Source organism: Geotrypetes seraphini, chromosome 12 (assembly GCF_902459505.1).
Source record: "Geotrypetes seraphini chromosome 12, aGeoSer1.1, whole genome shotgun sequence".
Taxonomy (NCBI): Eukaryota; Metazoa; Chordata; class Amphibia; order Gymnophiona; family Dermophiidae; genus Geotrypetes; species Geotrypetes seraphini.
Window position 1 is genome coordinate 45,483,910 of NC_047095.1, and position 15,114 is coordinate 45,499,023.

Below are 15,114 nucleotides of genomic sequence, written 5' to 3' on the forward strand. Positions count from 1 at the left end.
TTGGGAGAAAGATACCATGCTGTGAGCGCTAATGAGCATAGGCTGTGATGAAAAAGAGAGCCTTCATTCTGAGTAAGAAGCACTGGAAATAACAGAAGTGTGATGGGTTCATGAACACTGAGCTGTAGGAGGAGAGGGAACCATGGCTGATGAGGCCAGTGAGGTGTGAAGAGAATCATAGTGCCTGGGTCTTGGCAAAGTTTGAGTAGAGCTTTCCTGACTAGAGAAAGTGGAAGGAATGCATATGGGATCTTGTTTGTCCAGTCCAGCAAAAATTCATACAAGTCCAGGTGATTGGGAATGTAAAATTTGAAGCAGAAGAAAGAAAACTTGTTGCAGGAGAAAGCAAACAGGTGTATTTCAGGGATCCCCCAAGTAATGCAGTAACACCTTAATGCTCTTTAGATCACTTCACATAGTCTAAAGCCTCCATGATCTCTGTTTGAGGCTCCTCCTCAGACTTCTTACTAATAGGAAGTGTTTGTCCCATATGCCAAATAAAGTTGGTGAAGGACAGACTTTCAGGTGGGGACGTGCATCGAGGAGGTAGAGATGATAGATCTGAGGGTATCCCATAAGATTCAGAGAAACCAAAAAAACTCTGTGGAGTAACGATGTTCCTAAATGGACTTTCCATTGCAAATGCAAGCAGTGTCTCACTTCTGGCTCACCACACAATTGTTTCCCACGTACTCACCTTTATAGGACCCCCAGGGACCCCTGAAGAAGACTTTTTGTCGAAACGCGGACCATGTTGGGTCCTGTATCCCTAGCGGACTAGGTCCTTTATTTGGATGATTTATTTTTATGTGGATGGAATTATTTTATGTGGATGATTTCAGTGTACCTTTGGAACTTTGACACTTTCAAATAAAGTCCATTTAGGAACATTGTCACTCCACAGAGTTTTTTTGGTTTTCTCTGGATTTTCTTCTTTGTGGATATTTCGGGGTCAATTCCTTTTGTTTTTATCCCATAAGATTCATCAGCAGAAATGTCTGGGTAATCTTCAGAAGACTGTGGTGACAAATCTGAGTCAGAGTCCTAGATGTCAGCTCTTGTGGAAGGGGGGTGTCGAGATTGTGATGGAAAGCATCGAGGAGACACTGGTATTGTCCGCTCCCTGAAGGACGATGCATGCGTCGTTCCAATATCAGAGTTCAGCATCAAGGTGTGTGGGCTCGAAGCTCTGCAGAAGTGCTTGGTTGATGCTGGGACCAATCTTGTATGTCAAGGCATTAGGGACCTTGATGCTGAGGCACACCTCTGAGAAGATACCAACTGTAGTCATTGGGGTATCAACACTAACAGTGCATAGATGGTGTAGACGCCTGGATAATGCTGACACATGTTTAGTAGGGGAGCCATGTTTTTGCTTCTTAGCTTGCTTACAAGACTCTCCCAAAGTCAGCAACACTGAAGACAAAGAGGTGGTGGTGTTGATGCTGGAGCTGAACGAGGTTGAGCATCAGAGTCAGAGTCTCCAGCCTGTTTGAAGTTCCTGAAGTACCCAAAAGTTTCTCAAAGTGTAACTTTTGGGCCTTAAGCGACCTCTTCTGCATACGAGAGCAGAGTGTGCATGAACTATCCTGATGGAGTGCACTGTTTGAAGCTGCTAGGCACCTTGAACATCAATGGAAACACTACCGACACAAAGTCAAAGGGCTCAATGGCCCGGGGAAGTCGAATAGCTGTTAAGCCGAAAAAAAATCGATGCTACTGGCAAGGAAATGGCCTGAGAAGTGCCCGAAGGGCCAAAAAATCTGAAATGGTGTAAAATGAAGGAAAATAATTATGACTAAAACTGAAGAAAAACCAAAGGGAAGGCACAAAAAAGGACAAAAGTTTGATGCATATTGATAGAACTTGAAAACACAGCTTCTCAGCTACATGGAAAACTAAGAATTGCATGTCCCATGAGCCGACATTGGGTGGGAAGGCATATATGGCACAGTAGGAGGCAGTCCTTCAAATTTAAAGTGACAGTACCCTTTGACTGTCCATAACGGGTTCTTTGGATGATGTTCCCCACATGTGAGAATATAATACCTGCTTGTTCTTGGAGAACTATAATTTTAATCAGGGTGACTTATTTGTCTTAGTGTTTCTTAAGCTGGTCCTAGAGCATTCTCTAGCTAAAGGATTTCCACAATAAATATGCATCAGATAGGTATGCAATATATGTGAATTTACCTCATACATATTAATTGTGGTTATCTAAAAATACAGACTGGTTGGGAGGCACAGCAGAACTAGCTCCCGAAACACTGGTTTGGCTCAACAAGGTATATAAAATTATGGAGCAGCAAGCTGTAATCCTGGAGTACTTTGATTAAACATACATGCCTTTAATCAGATATAGGAGACAAGTTATCAATGTGGGATACTGTTAAGACTTGTTATTTTACCACTAACATGTTATTTTAGCACAAGCCTCATGTTAAATAAATGAGACCTAGGGCTCCTTTTACGAAGGTGTGCTAGTGTTTTTAACGCATGCACCGGATTAGTGCGTGCTAGCTGAAATATTACCGCCTGCTCAAGAGGAGGTGGCTAGCGCGTGCTGCATTTTAGCGCGCGCTATTCCGCTCATTAAGGCCCTAAGACGCCTTTGTAAAAAGGATCCCCTAGTTACTAACCATTGAGGTTAATAGTAAAACGTGTCTTAACAGTAGTTCATTTAGATAACTTCCTCGTATAATTTGGTAAAAGTGTATTATAACTCCAATTTGAATTGAAATGTAGGCAACATAGCCTGTGCTAGTGCTGGTCAATGACTTGAGATTTAGACTTTCACAGGGCTTGTTCTAACTATGAGCCTGACGTCTATTCATCAATCCTTGTTCTTGCTTGTTATAACTCTTCCTGTCTTAACATCATTGTCCTGATATCACAGGGAGGTTCTCTGCTCAAGCAGTCTGAGTTTGTAATTTGAGCATGGAATAAATTGTTCATGAATGGAGCAAAAAGGGCATTACAGATCACATACTGAGAGAATAATACATCCTCTTCTAATTAATCCATAGTTAGTTTCATTATGCACAGTACCCCAGCTGCCTCAACTTGAGAAAAGCTGAAGAAAGGTAAAAAATAACAGAGGTGAAAACAAAAAAGAAAATAGTCAATGAAGCAAGGAGTGAAAATGCTACAATGAAGTGCTACTTCTTCAATAACAAGCTTGTACATTGGAATGCTTACTTACTTTCTGGTCTGGAGGTACAAGTGGGAATCCTATAGTAGATATTGCATTACTGAGCTCTTTCACACAAAGACTTAATGAATAATCTCATTACAGAAGAGTAAAATGTCTGAATGATTAAAAAATAAGTTGGTTTCATGTGTGCTTTATGAATAATGTTGATCAAACTACACCAACAGGGATAAGCTTACATGATACAACAAACTTACTCTCCTTTCATATAAATTGTTTGACCATTCTACTGCAGTACAGTAATTTTAAAACCCCTTCCGTTATGTAGAGTAGATAATAGCTATCTCTGCTGCTGTAAAATTGAGTTAACAATGCAAAAAACGAAGAATAAGAATTACAGAAAGCATGATGGTTCCGCACTATAAGATTTCATTAAATCTTAATTCTTATCAAGTTTTTCTCTTAATATTTGATTTTATTTTTTACCAACTGTGGGTGTTGTGGCTGCGCTCAGGGAATTGGTAGATGATATGGAAGATGTGCTCTCAGCACGAGCTAATGGCGCTACTGGAGGAGGGCTGGAGGAGTGGATGGGAGGGCTAAACGGCCTCGACTGTAGAAAACACAGAAAGAAAGAAAGAATGCATAGTTTAAAGCAGGTTAGCTGTTTTAAGTTCTTTATTACATTCATATTGGACAGCTTTACTTAAAAAGAGGTGTTATTTGTCAGTGCTAACAGATCTCTCTGCAAAAATGAACCTTTTTTTAACTTTACAAGACTCCATCAATGAGCCCAATGCACAGTGTCTACAATGATCAAACAACCATCTTAAAAAGGGTATTCTAATTTATAGGATTCTTTTAGAATTCATTATTCATCCTTCCAAATCCAATCTCAATTCAAGTTACATACACTAGTCATTTCCCTGTCCAGGAGGGCTTGCAATCTAAGGGCTACATTTACTAACGTGGGCTAACGGTTCATAGACAACGGCGCGAAAGACAAAAATGTGCGCCGACAATTGAGCGCAGCGCGCGCCGCCGCTCTAAATTACAGTTTTTAGGGGCTCCGACGGGGGTTTTTGTTGGGGAACCCCCCCAGTTTACTTAATAGACATCGCGCCGGCGTTATGGGGGGTTTGGGGGGTTGTAACCCTCCACATTTTACTGTAAACTGAACTTTTTCCTAAAAACAGGGAAAAAGTGAAGTTTTCAATAAAATGTGGGGGGTTACAACCCCCCCCAACGCGGCGCGATGTCTATTAAGTAAAGTGACACCCCCCCTGTCGGAGCGCTAAAAACTGTAATTTAGAGCGGCGAGGCGGCGCGCGCTGTGCTCAATTGCCTGGGCGCGCCTTTGTCCCGGCGCGCTTTTGACCTGACACAGGGCTAACAATTTAATGCAAGACTTTGTTGAATGGGGCCTATTTGCTTGTGTTAACTGCAAACTAAAACATTAATGCAGATTAGTAAATCTAGCTTTAAGTTTTGTACCTAAGGCAATGGAATGTGAAGTGATTTACCCAAGCTCACAAGAAACGTCAGTGGGTGAAGTGGGGTTTGAACCCTGGCTGTCTTAATTCTCACTCCCTGCTCAAGCCTCTGGGCTACTCCTCCACGCCACTGCATCATTTTTGTGAAGGGCTTCAGCAATTATATTGAGGGGCACAGTGCGGGTGGAGAGTGGGAGAAGATATTACCAGTGTGGCTGTTATCAATAATTATTAGAAACCAGGTATCATTGCATAAAAAGGAACCTGTGCTACAACAGAATAAGTTAATGATAAAATAACTGTAGCCCAGGTTGATAACTATACCCCTTCTAGGGGTGCAGTTATCAACACGTGATAGTGTTAAGAGGGGCTATTTTAACACTAACTCATTCTGTTTTAGCACAGGCCCACTTTATGCGATGATACCTAATTACTAATAACTGGGGTTCGTAGTAAAATATTCCCTTATCGGTAGCCCATCTTGATAACTCCCCACAGTTAAGCAGCTCCTTTCCTTCAACAGTTAACAGGATTATACAGTTATATAAGCTGAATATGGCTCACTGCATTGAGGCTAGAAATGCGAGTTCTGTGCCTACTGCAGCCTATGAGAAAAGATAACCTACCACATCTCCAACTGCAGGCTTCCCAGGAGGCAGCTTTGGTCGAGAAGGAGGACGCGGAGGAGGTGGCGGAGGAGTGGGACTACAGCTAACCAGGGGCGTAGCTGGGCGGGCTGGTGACGATGATCCTAAAACAGAACATTTTTGTAAGTATGGGACAGAATCAAGATACACAATACCTCTGCCTCATTAATTTATCTGAAAAGTGTTAATCGGTATTACTTTCATTTATTTATTTAGATTTCTATCCTGTTCTCCCTGGAGCTCAGAACAGGTTACAATTGGCATTCACAATAAAATGATAGGACAAAGTTTATAGGCGGTCGTAAAAAGACAGGAAGGGAGACGTAGGGGAGGAGGGGGAGGGGAGAGAGCAGGGGGCAGGAGTTAGGAAGGGGAGCTAGGAGCAAGGAGAAGGCGTCTGAGGGGGTTGTTCACTTGAAAAGGTGATACATAGATACTATGCTAGCCATGGATGCTCTAAAAGGTTTTCCCTATCAGGTTTGTTGTTTTTCCCCTTTAGTGACCATGCTTTGCCAGGGAGTATTTTAAGACCAACTTCGGATTAGTTTGGGCATTTACTTGGGCACATTTGAATTTTACTCAAGCAGACAGAATAGTGTAGAGCTTCTTCCTGTTGAAGTCATTTAACAATGATCTGTACCATAACCACTGCCATCTGAACCCCTCTTTTACTAAGCCCTGGTAAAGGTTTCTACTGAGGCCCGAAGCGCTAAATGCTCCAATGCTCATAGGAATTCTCTAAGCAGTGTCGGAGCATTTAGTGCTTCAGGCCACAGTAGAAACCTCTACCACGGCTTAGTAAAATAGGGCCTAAATTAGTAAGAAAAGTTAGAACTGCTCATACTATTATGTTTTAAACATTCTTTGTCCTTGCCAGGGTTCAGATGGCAGTGGTTATGGTACAGATAGTTGTTAAATGATGCCAATATATTTTCTAAATGTAAACCAAAAAGAAAACAGTTTGTGCTTTATTTTTAGTTTTTATTATTCAGTAATTTATAATCTGCAATCTCAGTTTTCCAGTGTATCTTTTATCACTGAAATTTCCGGAATTACATTACATTACATTAGTTATTTCTATTCCGCCATTACCTTGCAGTTCAAGGTGGATTACATAAGAGTTGTCATGAAGTTACAAGATATATAGGCGGATTACATAAGAATTGTCGTGAAATTAGATAATACATTCTAGATTTGATAAGGAGTAGGAGTATAGTAGGCGGAGCTTGGGATGGATCTGGTTGTGTTAAATAGGTTTTATGTATTTTTTGAAGAGTAGAGTTTGTTTCTTTTTTGAAGGTTTTATAATCTGTGATCGAAGGCAGCAGATTGGTGAGTTGTCTGTCTAGTTTTGCTGCTCTGGTGGCCATTAGGTTGTCGTATAGTTTTCTTCGTTTGACATTTTTGGTTGGCGGGTGTGTGAATAGTGAGTGGGTTCTCCTGTGTTTGGTTGAGGTGGATTGAGTTAGTCGGTTGCTCCAGTAGGTTGGACTGTCTCCGTTTATAGCTTTGAATAGTAGGCGATAGAATTTGAAGTGTACTCTTGCTTGTATTGGGAGCCAGTGTGAGTCGTGGTATGCCTGTGATGTGGTTGTATTTTTTCAGTGAATAGACGAGTCTTAGGGCTGTATTTTGTATTGTTTGTAGTTATTTTATCATGGTCGCGATATAGATGAACATGCACCTAGTTTTAAATTTCCAGTGCTATTGGGTAGCAAAACTAACTCAGATAGTACAGCCATTGAAAATATATGAATGGAAACTGCATGTTCTCTTATTATCAGCGCTGAAGTATAGTAGTCTATTAATGAGAGTTATTACGTTTACTGGAGTCAATGCCTCTAATAAACGCGCATTACTGTGGGTGTGAGTTGGTGTCAATGCATAGTCATTGCATGCATATTACTGCTATTGCTGGTTTGCCATAGGTAATGCTGTTGTGCATGAAAATGAAGACATAATAATCCAGATGACAGATACCCTGCAGTGCTAGTGCCTGTGAAGGTTAATACTGCCCTTCCAATGCAGGACTTTTAACTACGCTTTAGCAAGTATAAATAAGAGGTCTAGTGCTGTCAGTTCAATATCATCTCCCCTTCCCCATAGGAACAGAAGATGTAAAGGAGGGAAGGGAATTTCTGGGCTGGGAGATCCCTTTCTCATTTTTAGGGAAGGGAGGAGAGAAGGTAGAAAAGTGGTCTCCAATGAGCGGCCCCCAAAGTCCTCCATTGCAGCCCTCAGTTTGCTAAAATGCTCTCCAAATTCTATAAATGCATTAATTTCAATCTTGCCCACTTGATATGGTAACTGCAAACAATCTCTTAAATGTATTACTCGGGTGTGTCTTTTATGAAATTTGTTATGGTTGACAATCCAAAATCAAGTGAGTTTTTACAATATATCCTCGAAGTGTTGTAGAATCGGTATTAGCATTCATTTTTAATATTTAATACCCAGTTTGAACAAGCAGGTCAAGGCAGTTTACAAAATTAGTAGTATATGTAAACTTGAAATCTTTTGGTAGCCCTCAGAGCTATCTCGTAATCACACTTCTGCCCTTTACATCATAAAGGTTGGAGACCTCTGGGGTAGAGCAAAGGCCCTACACTAGCAGTTCACCTCACTCCCGGCCCTAGAGTCTATGGTCATTGGCAATATTTACTGTTTGCTCTAGGGCACAACGCTGAACATATTCAGTTTAAAACAACCATTATAATGTGTATCTGTGTACTTAGTTAACACAGCAAACACTGCAGATTACATTAAAAACCAATTCATCTACCAATTGTGCTCTATTATTCCTCTCCACATGGTATGAACTATATCTCAGCAATATGCTTTGAATGATAACGCCTTAACCAAGGTGATTTTTGTAATCTTACGCCTCTAAATCCCACAATCTTAAGAAGATACTCATACAAGGTTCCCTACTGTGTTCACACCCAGCCAGCATCTCTCTCACCCAATTTATAATACCTAAATTTTGCATCATCTATTTATGTATCTGGCCTCCAAGGTCCTTGTGGTCTTTCTAGTGGTACTCTGCCGCTAACAACCTAGTACACTAACACACTGGTCTAGGGACATTTTTGATAAAGTAATATGTAGTTATGTTAGTACACTTGAATATGGAGAAATAATGATCGACAAACAAAAGAACGAGGTGATACATTTGTATTGAACTAACACTTTTCTTGATTTCTTTTCTATTTCTTTTTGGCCAACACTCTTTTCCTCGGGTCCAAACAGAATAAGCAGATCAGGATTTCCTTTATGGTGACTTTATTTATTTATTCTGTTTGTTCTTCAAGAAAGAGAAAGTTAACTCCTGTAAACCAGCCAAGAAATGCATCAATAAAAATCGTTTCAAACTAAAATTAGGTTCATAAGAAACATCACCTTATACAATTTTTATTTGTTGACCTTTATTTCCAAATGCAAATTTGTCATTAATAAAAATCATATCGCATCATATTACATGTCTATGAGGCCATTGCACTAAAGTGTGTTAGTGCTTTTATAAATATGTCTCAAAAGTAACGAGGCCCATTTGCTAAACCATGTTAAAGTTTTGCACTTAACGTGTGTAACAGTCAACTTTAATGTACCTTAAGTACAAAGCTTCTGTGGTAACTGTTGCTCTCTTCTACTAGCAGCATGGCCACTAACACAAAATGCAGTTAATTTATACATCTAGATGTGCAGATAACCGTTCCATTTAACTGCCGTGTTAACATTTTCATCAGTGCACTCTCCCTTCTCCTTTCCTGCCTCAAATTGGTATTTCCACATTAGGAAGGTAATTCTATAACAAGACATCTATATAGATGCTGGTTCCAGTGTCTATTTAAAGCCTACTTTTTTGTTTTTGTTTTATAGATTACTATTGGAAGTGGCAAAAAACATGCAAACATCTGGGCACAACCAATTACATCAGCCTATAATGGGTGTAAACACTCATGCCTACATGTGCATGAACGTGAGTAAATAGGCCATGTGCAAGCTCACTGGCAAAGTACAAGCCATTAATGCAGTGCATACTTTTTCACTAGTTAAGAAGTCATTTACGCATGTTAAGTACCATCTTTTGTGCATAAATGATTAAAATACCATCTTGTACATGCATTCTTAGCACCTACGCCAGGGCAGCTCCTTCTAAAATTACTCCCTAGGTGTTTCAACACGGTTGTTAACAGTTCTTTGAGCTCCATACCTACACAGTTTAGTAAAAGAGCTCCACATGTTTTGACACAGAAACCTATAACTAGGAGCAAAATTTTGAAAAGCAAAACTGTGAAAAACTGCTCCTTACCTATTGACACATACATAATCAAGGGTTAGAATGTGCAAACAAATGGACTTGTTAATATAAAAGTGACCTGTGCCTCTAGGAGTTGCAATTAAGAATATTCAGTGATGTCCACACTAAAGCACTAACTTTAATGCTATTAACAAAAAATATATAATTTGCACATCATTTGGCTGTATTATTAATGCAAGGTATTTAGCACAATTTAGTACACACGCCTCTGTACTCGTATGCTTTTTTTTCCATTATTGATGCTACACAATCTGATTACTTGGCGGTATATAAGAAATAAATTATTATTATTATTATTATTACTACAGTCAAACCTTGGTTTGCGAGCATAATTTGTTCCGGAAGCATGCTTGTAATCCAAAGCACTCGTATATCAAAGCGAATTTCCCAATTGGAAATAATGGAAACTCGGACGATTCGTTCCACAACCCAAAAACTTTAATACAAAATACTATACGTACTTGCATTGCAGGACCTCGCTCGTTTAGAACAGTCGCTACACTCCCACAGCGTCAGAGAGAGAAGAATCATCGGCTCAGTTGTGATGTGTGCATATTGTATGTACTTGTATTGCAAGACCTTGCTTGTATATCAAGTTAAAATTTAATCAAATGTTTTGCTTGTCTTGCAAAACACTTGCAAACCAAGTTACTTGCAATCCAAGGTTTTACTGTAGTTTTATTCAGCTTGCCAGACAGCCCTAGCTCATACCCAAACTTGATGATTACTATTTCTATACAACCTACCAGCCTGATCCAGCAAACAGACCCAACCAGTCCTCGAATTTATTGCTTGTTAATCCCTACCAGGCTAGATCTAGTTTTTGTTTTATCTTTACGCACCCAGTCTAAACATAGCAATAAACACAATTATTCTGACAGCTCTAACATGGGTTAACTCAAGTTTTAACGCAGCCGGGCAGGCAGGTGCTCTTTTAAAAAGTGTGGCCCTTCTGGCTACAGACTCCAATGTCTGGCCCTTCTCCAAGGCAGAGCTGGTCTCAGGACTATTGGGAACCTCTTAGCACAGGGAAGCATCGAAAAAAATATTGGATTAAATTTCCAAAATAAAAAATCTAGCGCATAGCAGATGAAAAGACATCTCAACTTGCTTGCAGAAGTTAAGACTGACGAGAAGGGGTACAACCCAGAGAGACAAGGGAGAGAAGAAAATGATTGATGTCTTCTGCAACTTGCAAGTTGAGCAGCTTAACTCATCCATAAGGAACTATATGAGGTTTGCTCAGGAAATCATAGTATACTGCCATAGACTGGCTGGGTCTACCAGGATTCCATGCAACTTAGTTAAAAAAAATAAAAATGCATGCAAGTGGATGATTTTTTTTCATGTCAGTATTCTAGGGCTCCCTACATTTCTCTTGTAAGGTTAAACAGGTACACAAAATGAGAAATAACTTGATTTAAAGCTATGTTTGCTGAAGAGATTTTGTTGGCATCATTTGGGGGTAAGCTTATAACTGTTTGCATGGGAAGATCTGCCAGATCCTTATGATTTAGACTAGCTACTGCCAAAAACAGGTTTGCTGGGCTTTATGAAACTTGGCTTAACTCAGCATGGCAGACCTTATGTTTTTATTGAAAAAGACCTGTGTGCTTTCTAAATCCATCAAAGTCTGCAAATGTAAATATAAACTCAATGTGTGTTGATTGTTCAGAATAACAAGGAAAAGGACTTCAAACACCCAGATACTACCAACAGGTTTGTACCTTTAATGGGGTATGAATATTATCATTAGAAAAGATAAAGTCACTTAACTTATGTCATAAGTGTCTTTTCTATAAGGATTGAAGTCTTCTGAATATTTGCTGATTGTGGAAATTGCACTTTCACAAAGATTTAAATGTAATTGAAACTTTGACAAGGTTTCTGGACTAATGATAATATTCATACTCCATTAAAGATACAAACCTGTTGGTAGTATCTGGGTGTTTGAAGTCATTTTCTTTGTTATTCTGAACAATCAACACACATTGAGGATTTATGCTTCACTTTCTTTTTTGTATTTATTGTTATGAGAAGTTTGGTAAATCGGGATCCTGTCTTTTTGGCAACTATTTAAACAAGACTTAAACAAAATTATTTTCTTTTTAGATTATTTAGATTTAATTAATTTTTAAATGAATTTTATTTCTGTTCTTTCTCCATTGGTTTTTTTTTTATTTGCTTTCCTATTTTATATGACGTTCTGTTCATTTCTTGTTTTTATATATTTTGTATACCGTGCTGTTGACAAACCGAAATGCGGTTAAAACTTTTAATAAACATAATAAACATAAACATATTTGCATTGCATTTTTAAGTGAGCATTTTTTCTTCCTTTTGTATATTCAGAACTTATATACTTACATTTTGAAAATTATCCCAGGTAAATTTCCTATACACATTGACACTTGCTAATTTTTGCAATTATTTTTCTGAACTAAAGTATGTGCATACTTTTGAAAATTCCAAAATTGCACTTGGTCCCGCATCCTACCCCAAGAATAGTTCCCCTACTGCAGGCTAAATAATCCATGATGTGGCCACTTTATTTCTTTGTATGGTGGTACTATCTTGGTGTTCTTCCTGAGTTCAATTTAGAACTTTAGTAATATATCACTGGGCTTCGACCTTTCCTGATGTTTGCAAAGCTTTATGGTTAGCTCTCAATAGCAATGCAGTATAAGTAAATCACACTGGTCTACATTGATTAAAAGTCACTGATAGACACACACATACATTTATGCTCATATTTTGAAACACTGCTCAAAGAAATACCTCATGCATTGGTGTATTCTACCTTGTATTTTTCATTTTAAAAAAATCTTTCTATAGTTACCTTAAAACAGCACTTAATAACAAGGTGACAGACAACATATAAATTAATTAAAACTTATGTTAAATTATGAAAGCACTGGATGAAACAGTTAGCCAATGGAGACCAGTAGAAAAAGCAAATGACAATGGGTTTATAGCCAATGGAAGCTAAAATTGCAGTTTATGCTGCAGCAAAAGGCAAACACGGGCAGACTGAAGCACACTCAATCTATAAGACCTACCACTGGCACTGCCCGTGCCGCTGCTAGCGCTTGGTCCAGGTGATGACACCACTGTTCTGTAGGTTGGTGGAGGAGGGGGAGGAGGCGTAGCTCTCTGGCCCAACCCAAAATCTTTAGGAGATGCTGCTGCTTCTAAGTTATCATCTCTAATGAGTGTCTGCTCAGAACTTTTCTTCTGAACCTCTTCTAAATTGAGTGGTGAAGGAATATTGCGAGAGGTTTCAGCAACTGGGGATTCACGTGCATTTTCTGATTCCACAGTTGGGGATTCAATTTTTTCCGTTGTCGTCAACACTGGAGGTATATGTTCCGGGGACTGATCAACAAAACGAACCCATTTTTCTTCTGTGTCAACATCAACTGACTTGGGAGATAATGCTGGACCAAAAATGGTGTCCAAGTCATTGATGGATGGCAGTATGTCACTTTTGACCTCTGTTGATGTCCGTTCACTTCCTGTGGTCAAAGTAGTTGATTTAATCTTTAACATTGACTAGCACATCTATCATCATAACCTAACGTGACTCTTTGAAATGAATTATGTAATTGCCATTATTCTATAACATGATTTTAATAGGTGATAAAAGGAAAAGAACATGCATTTATGGATATATGCACATCAGGATTATACAGTACATGCTAAAGAATCCTATCTATATTTTATCAAATTAAAACATATTTATTGATAAATGAACAGTGTGCTAGAAGTTACCTACGTAACACCCCCCCTTTTACAAAACTGCGCAAGAGGTTTTTAGCACGGCGCTTCTTCAATGCTCATAGGAACTCTGTGACTGTTGGAGCAGCACAAAGGATTTAGCGTGCCGGCCGACTCTAAAAACCTCTTGTGTGGTTTTGTAAAAGAGGGGAGGGGGTAATTTATTATACTGTAGCGTGTGATAACATGTGTATCCTTTACATTGAGTGGCAGCAAAATATTTTGAGTCATCTAATTTTCCAGTTATACATATTAAAAAACCAAATATGTTTATAGTAGGAACTAGATTTGGGAGTTTTATTTTACAGAAAGTTTTGTCATACACAGAATGACAAAAAATTTGAAAAAAGGGCTCTGTATATTATAGTGGGCATATTTCAGTCAGCCACATGGCTGGAAACTATACATGCATTTTTGAACTTGTATACTTGTTAACCAAATCTGAAAAGAAATTTAGCTTAGTTTTTGTTTGAAATTTATGTATGGGCCTTCTTTGCACCTACTTCTGCAGTTTGGGTTCCAGATCAGAAGAAACATGTGAAAATTGAATATACAGTTCCATGTACTCAGTTATATTTAAGAATAAATGTACTTGTCCAAATGACCTGTTGTTAACAAACTATCCAATCAAATGAAAGTGATTGTGACCACACAAAAATCCTGAGAAAATTTTTTTAAAATAAAAATAATTCAAAATGGCCATCTTAGAAATTGTGGACGGCAAGACAGTACATTATCCCCTAATGCGGCGATAAGTGAAACAGGGCTCTCCTGTTGGGAGTATGCTGAAGCGTTCTGACAATATCCACTGGCAATAAGGAAAGATTAATAACTGCTACGTCAGATAAGTGGATTATATTTCCATTTTTTTGTCAGTGTTTTTGTAGCACTGTTAATGAAAGCTGAGGTTATTTCAATCTGAACCATTTAGATTAAAATGGAGTTTTTTGAAAGTCCTGTGAGATATTTTAAAGGTGATTAGAAAGGTGGTTTGCCTTTGTGGCTAGTATCATGTCATGTCTCTTGAGGTTTCTTTTTCTCTCCATTTTTTTCAATTTTTTTTTTTATTTATTTCAATTTTCTCATGATTTTTGGTATGGCCATAGTCATTTTCACAGTTATATTTATCCATTCCTCCAGAAAAACTTTCAAACCCAAGGATCTAGTTATCTGTTAGATGCTTAGAAACCTTTAAAAATTGCTTTCATAATGATACATGTACACATATACCACATAGATGTAGATACTGCTGAAAAGCAACCCTTGTGGTAATGTGGCAATATGCTGTTAAAAATCCCTATTGTTTACACCCGGTGCCCTCAGCCTGTACTTATGCCACTGAAAAATTCAGAAGGCAAGTTGGCTCCCAGGGGAATGGACCCCCGAGCCCTGAAGACACATAGTAGGCTGACTCCCTAGGTCCAACCGAAGGCTTGCCCTGGAGAGTTGCAGTCTGGCTTAGCAGGACCCCTAAGTAAGGAGTGTTAGGGCACCAAAGCCACCAAAAAAGTGAACTTTTGACCAAAAAAAGAAAAATTAAGTAGAGCAGATCAAAGTCACCTCTGCACGGTTCACTTGCAGAAGGAAAAACTGAAGGAGGCACTATACTCCACTGGCGATATGGGAGGTGCTGAAAGCTGTGAGTATCATATTTCTGCAAGACCTGGTTCGCGGGTTTGGATTGAACACCGTAAGTATGGACTCCTGAGTAGATGTAACAGAATC

General features: G+C 38.9%; 1 protein-coding gene across 12 annotated transcripts in view; it reads right to left on the reverse strand.

The window, feature by feature from the left end:
* SGIP1 (SH3GL interacting endocytic adaptor 1) overlaps nt 1–15,114 on the reverse strand; it is a 216,527-nt gene that overhangs the window by 61,914 nt on the left and 139,499 nt on the right. For 7 of the 12 annotated variants that reach the window (XM_033917191.1, XM_033917195.1, XM_033917194.1 and 4 more), the window contains 3 exons: nt 12,672–13,127; nt 5,271–5,395; nt 3,638–3,764 (listed from right to left, as the gene is read on the reverse strand). In XM_033917191.1, the coding sequence (XP_033773082.1) occupies nt 3,638–3,764; nt 5,271–5,395; nt 12,672–13,127 (708 nt within the window). The remainder of the gene's footprint in view (nt 1–3,637; nt 3,765–5,270; nt 5,396–12,671; nt 13,128–15,114) is intronic. The other 5 variants (XM_033917200.1, XM_033917198.1, XM_033917199.1 and 2 more) reach the window with 1 other exon arrangement.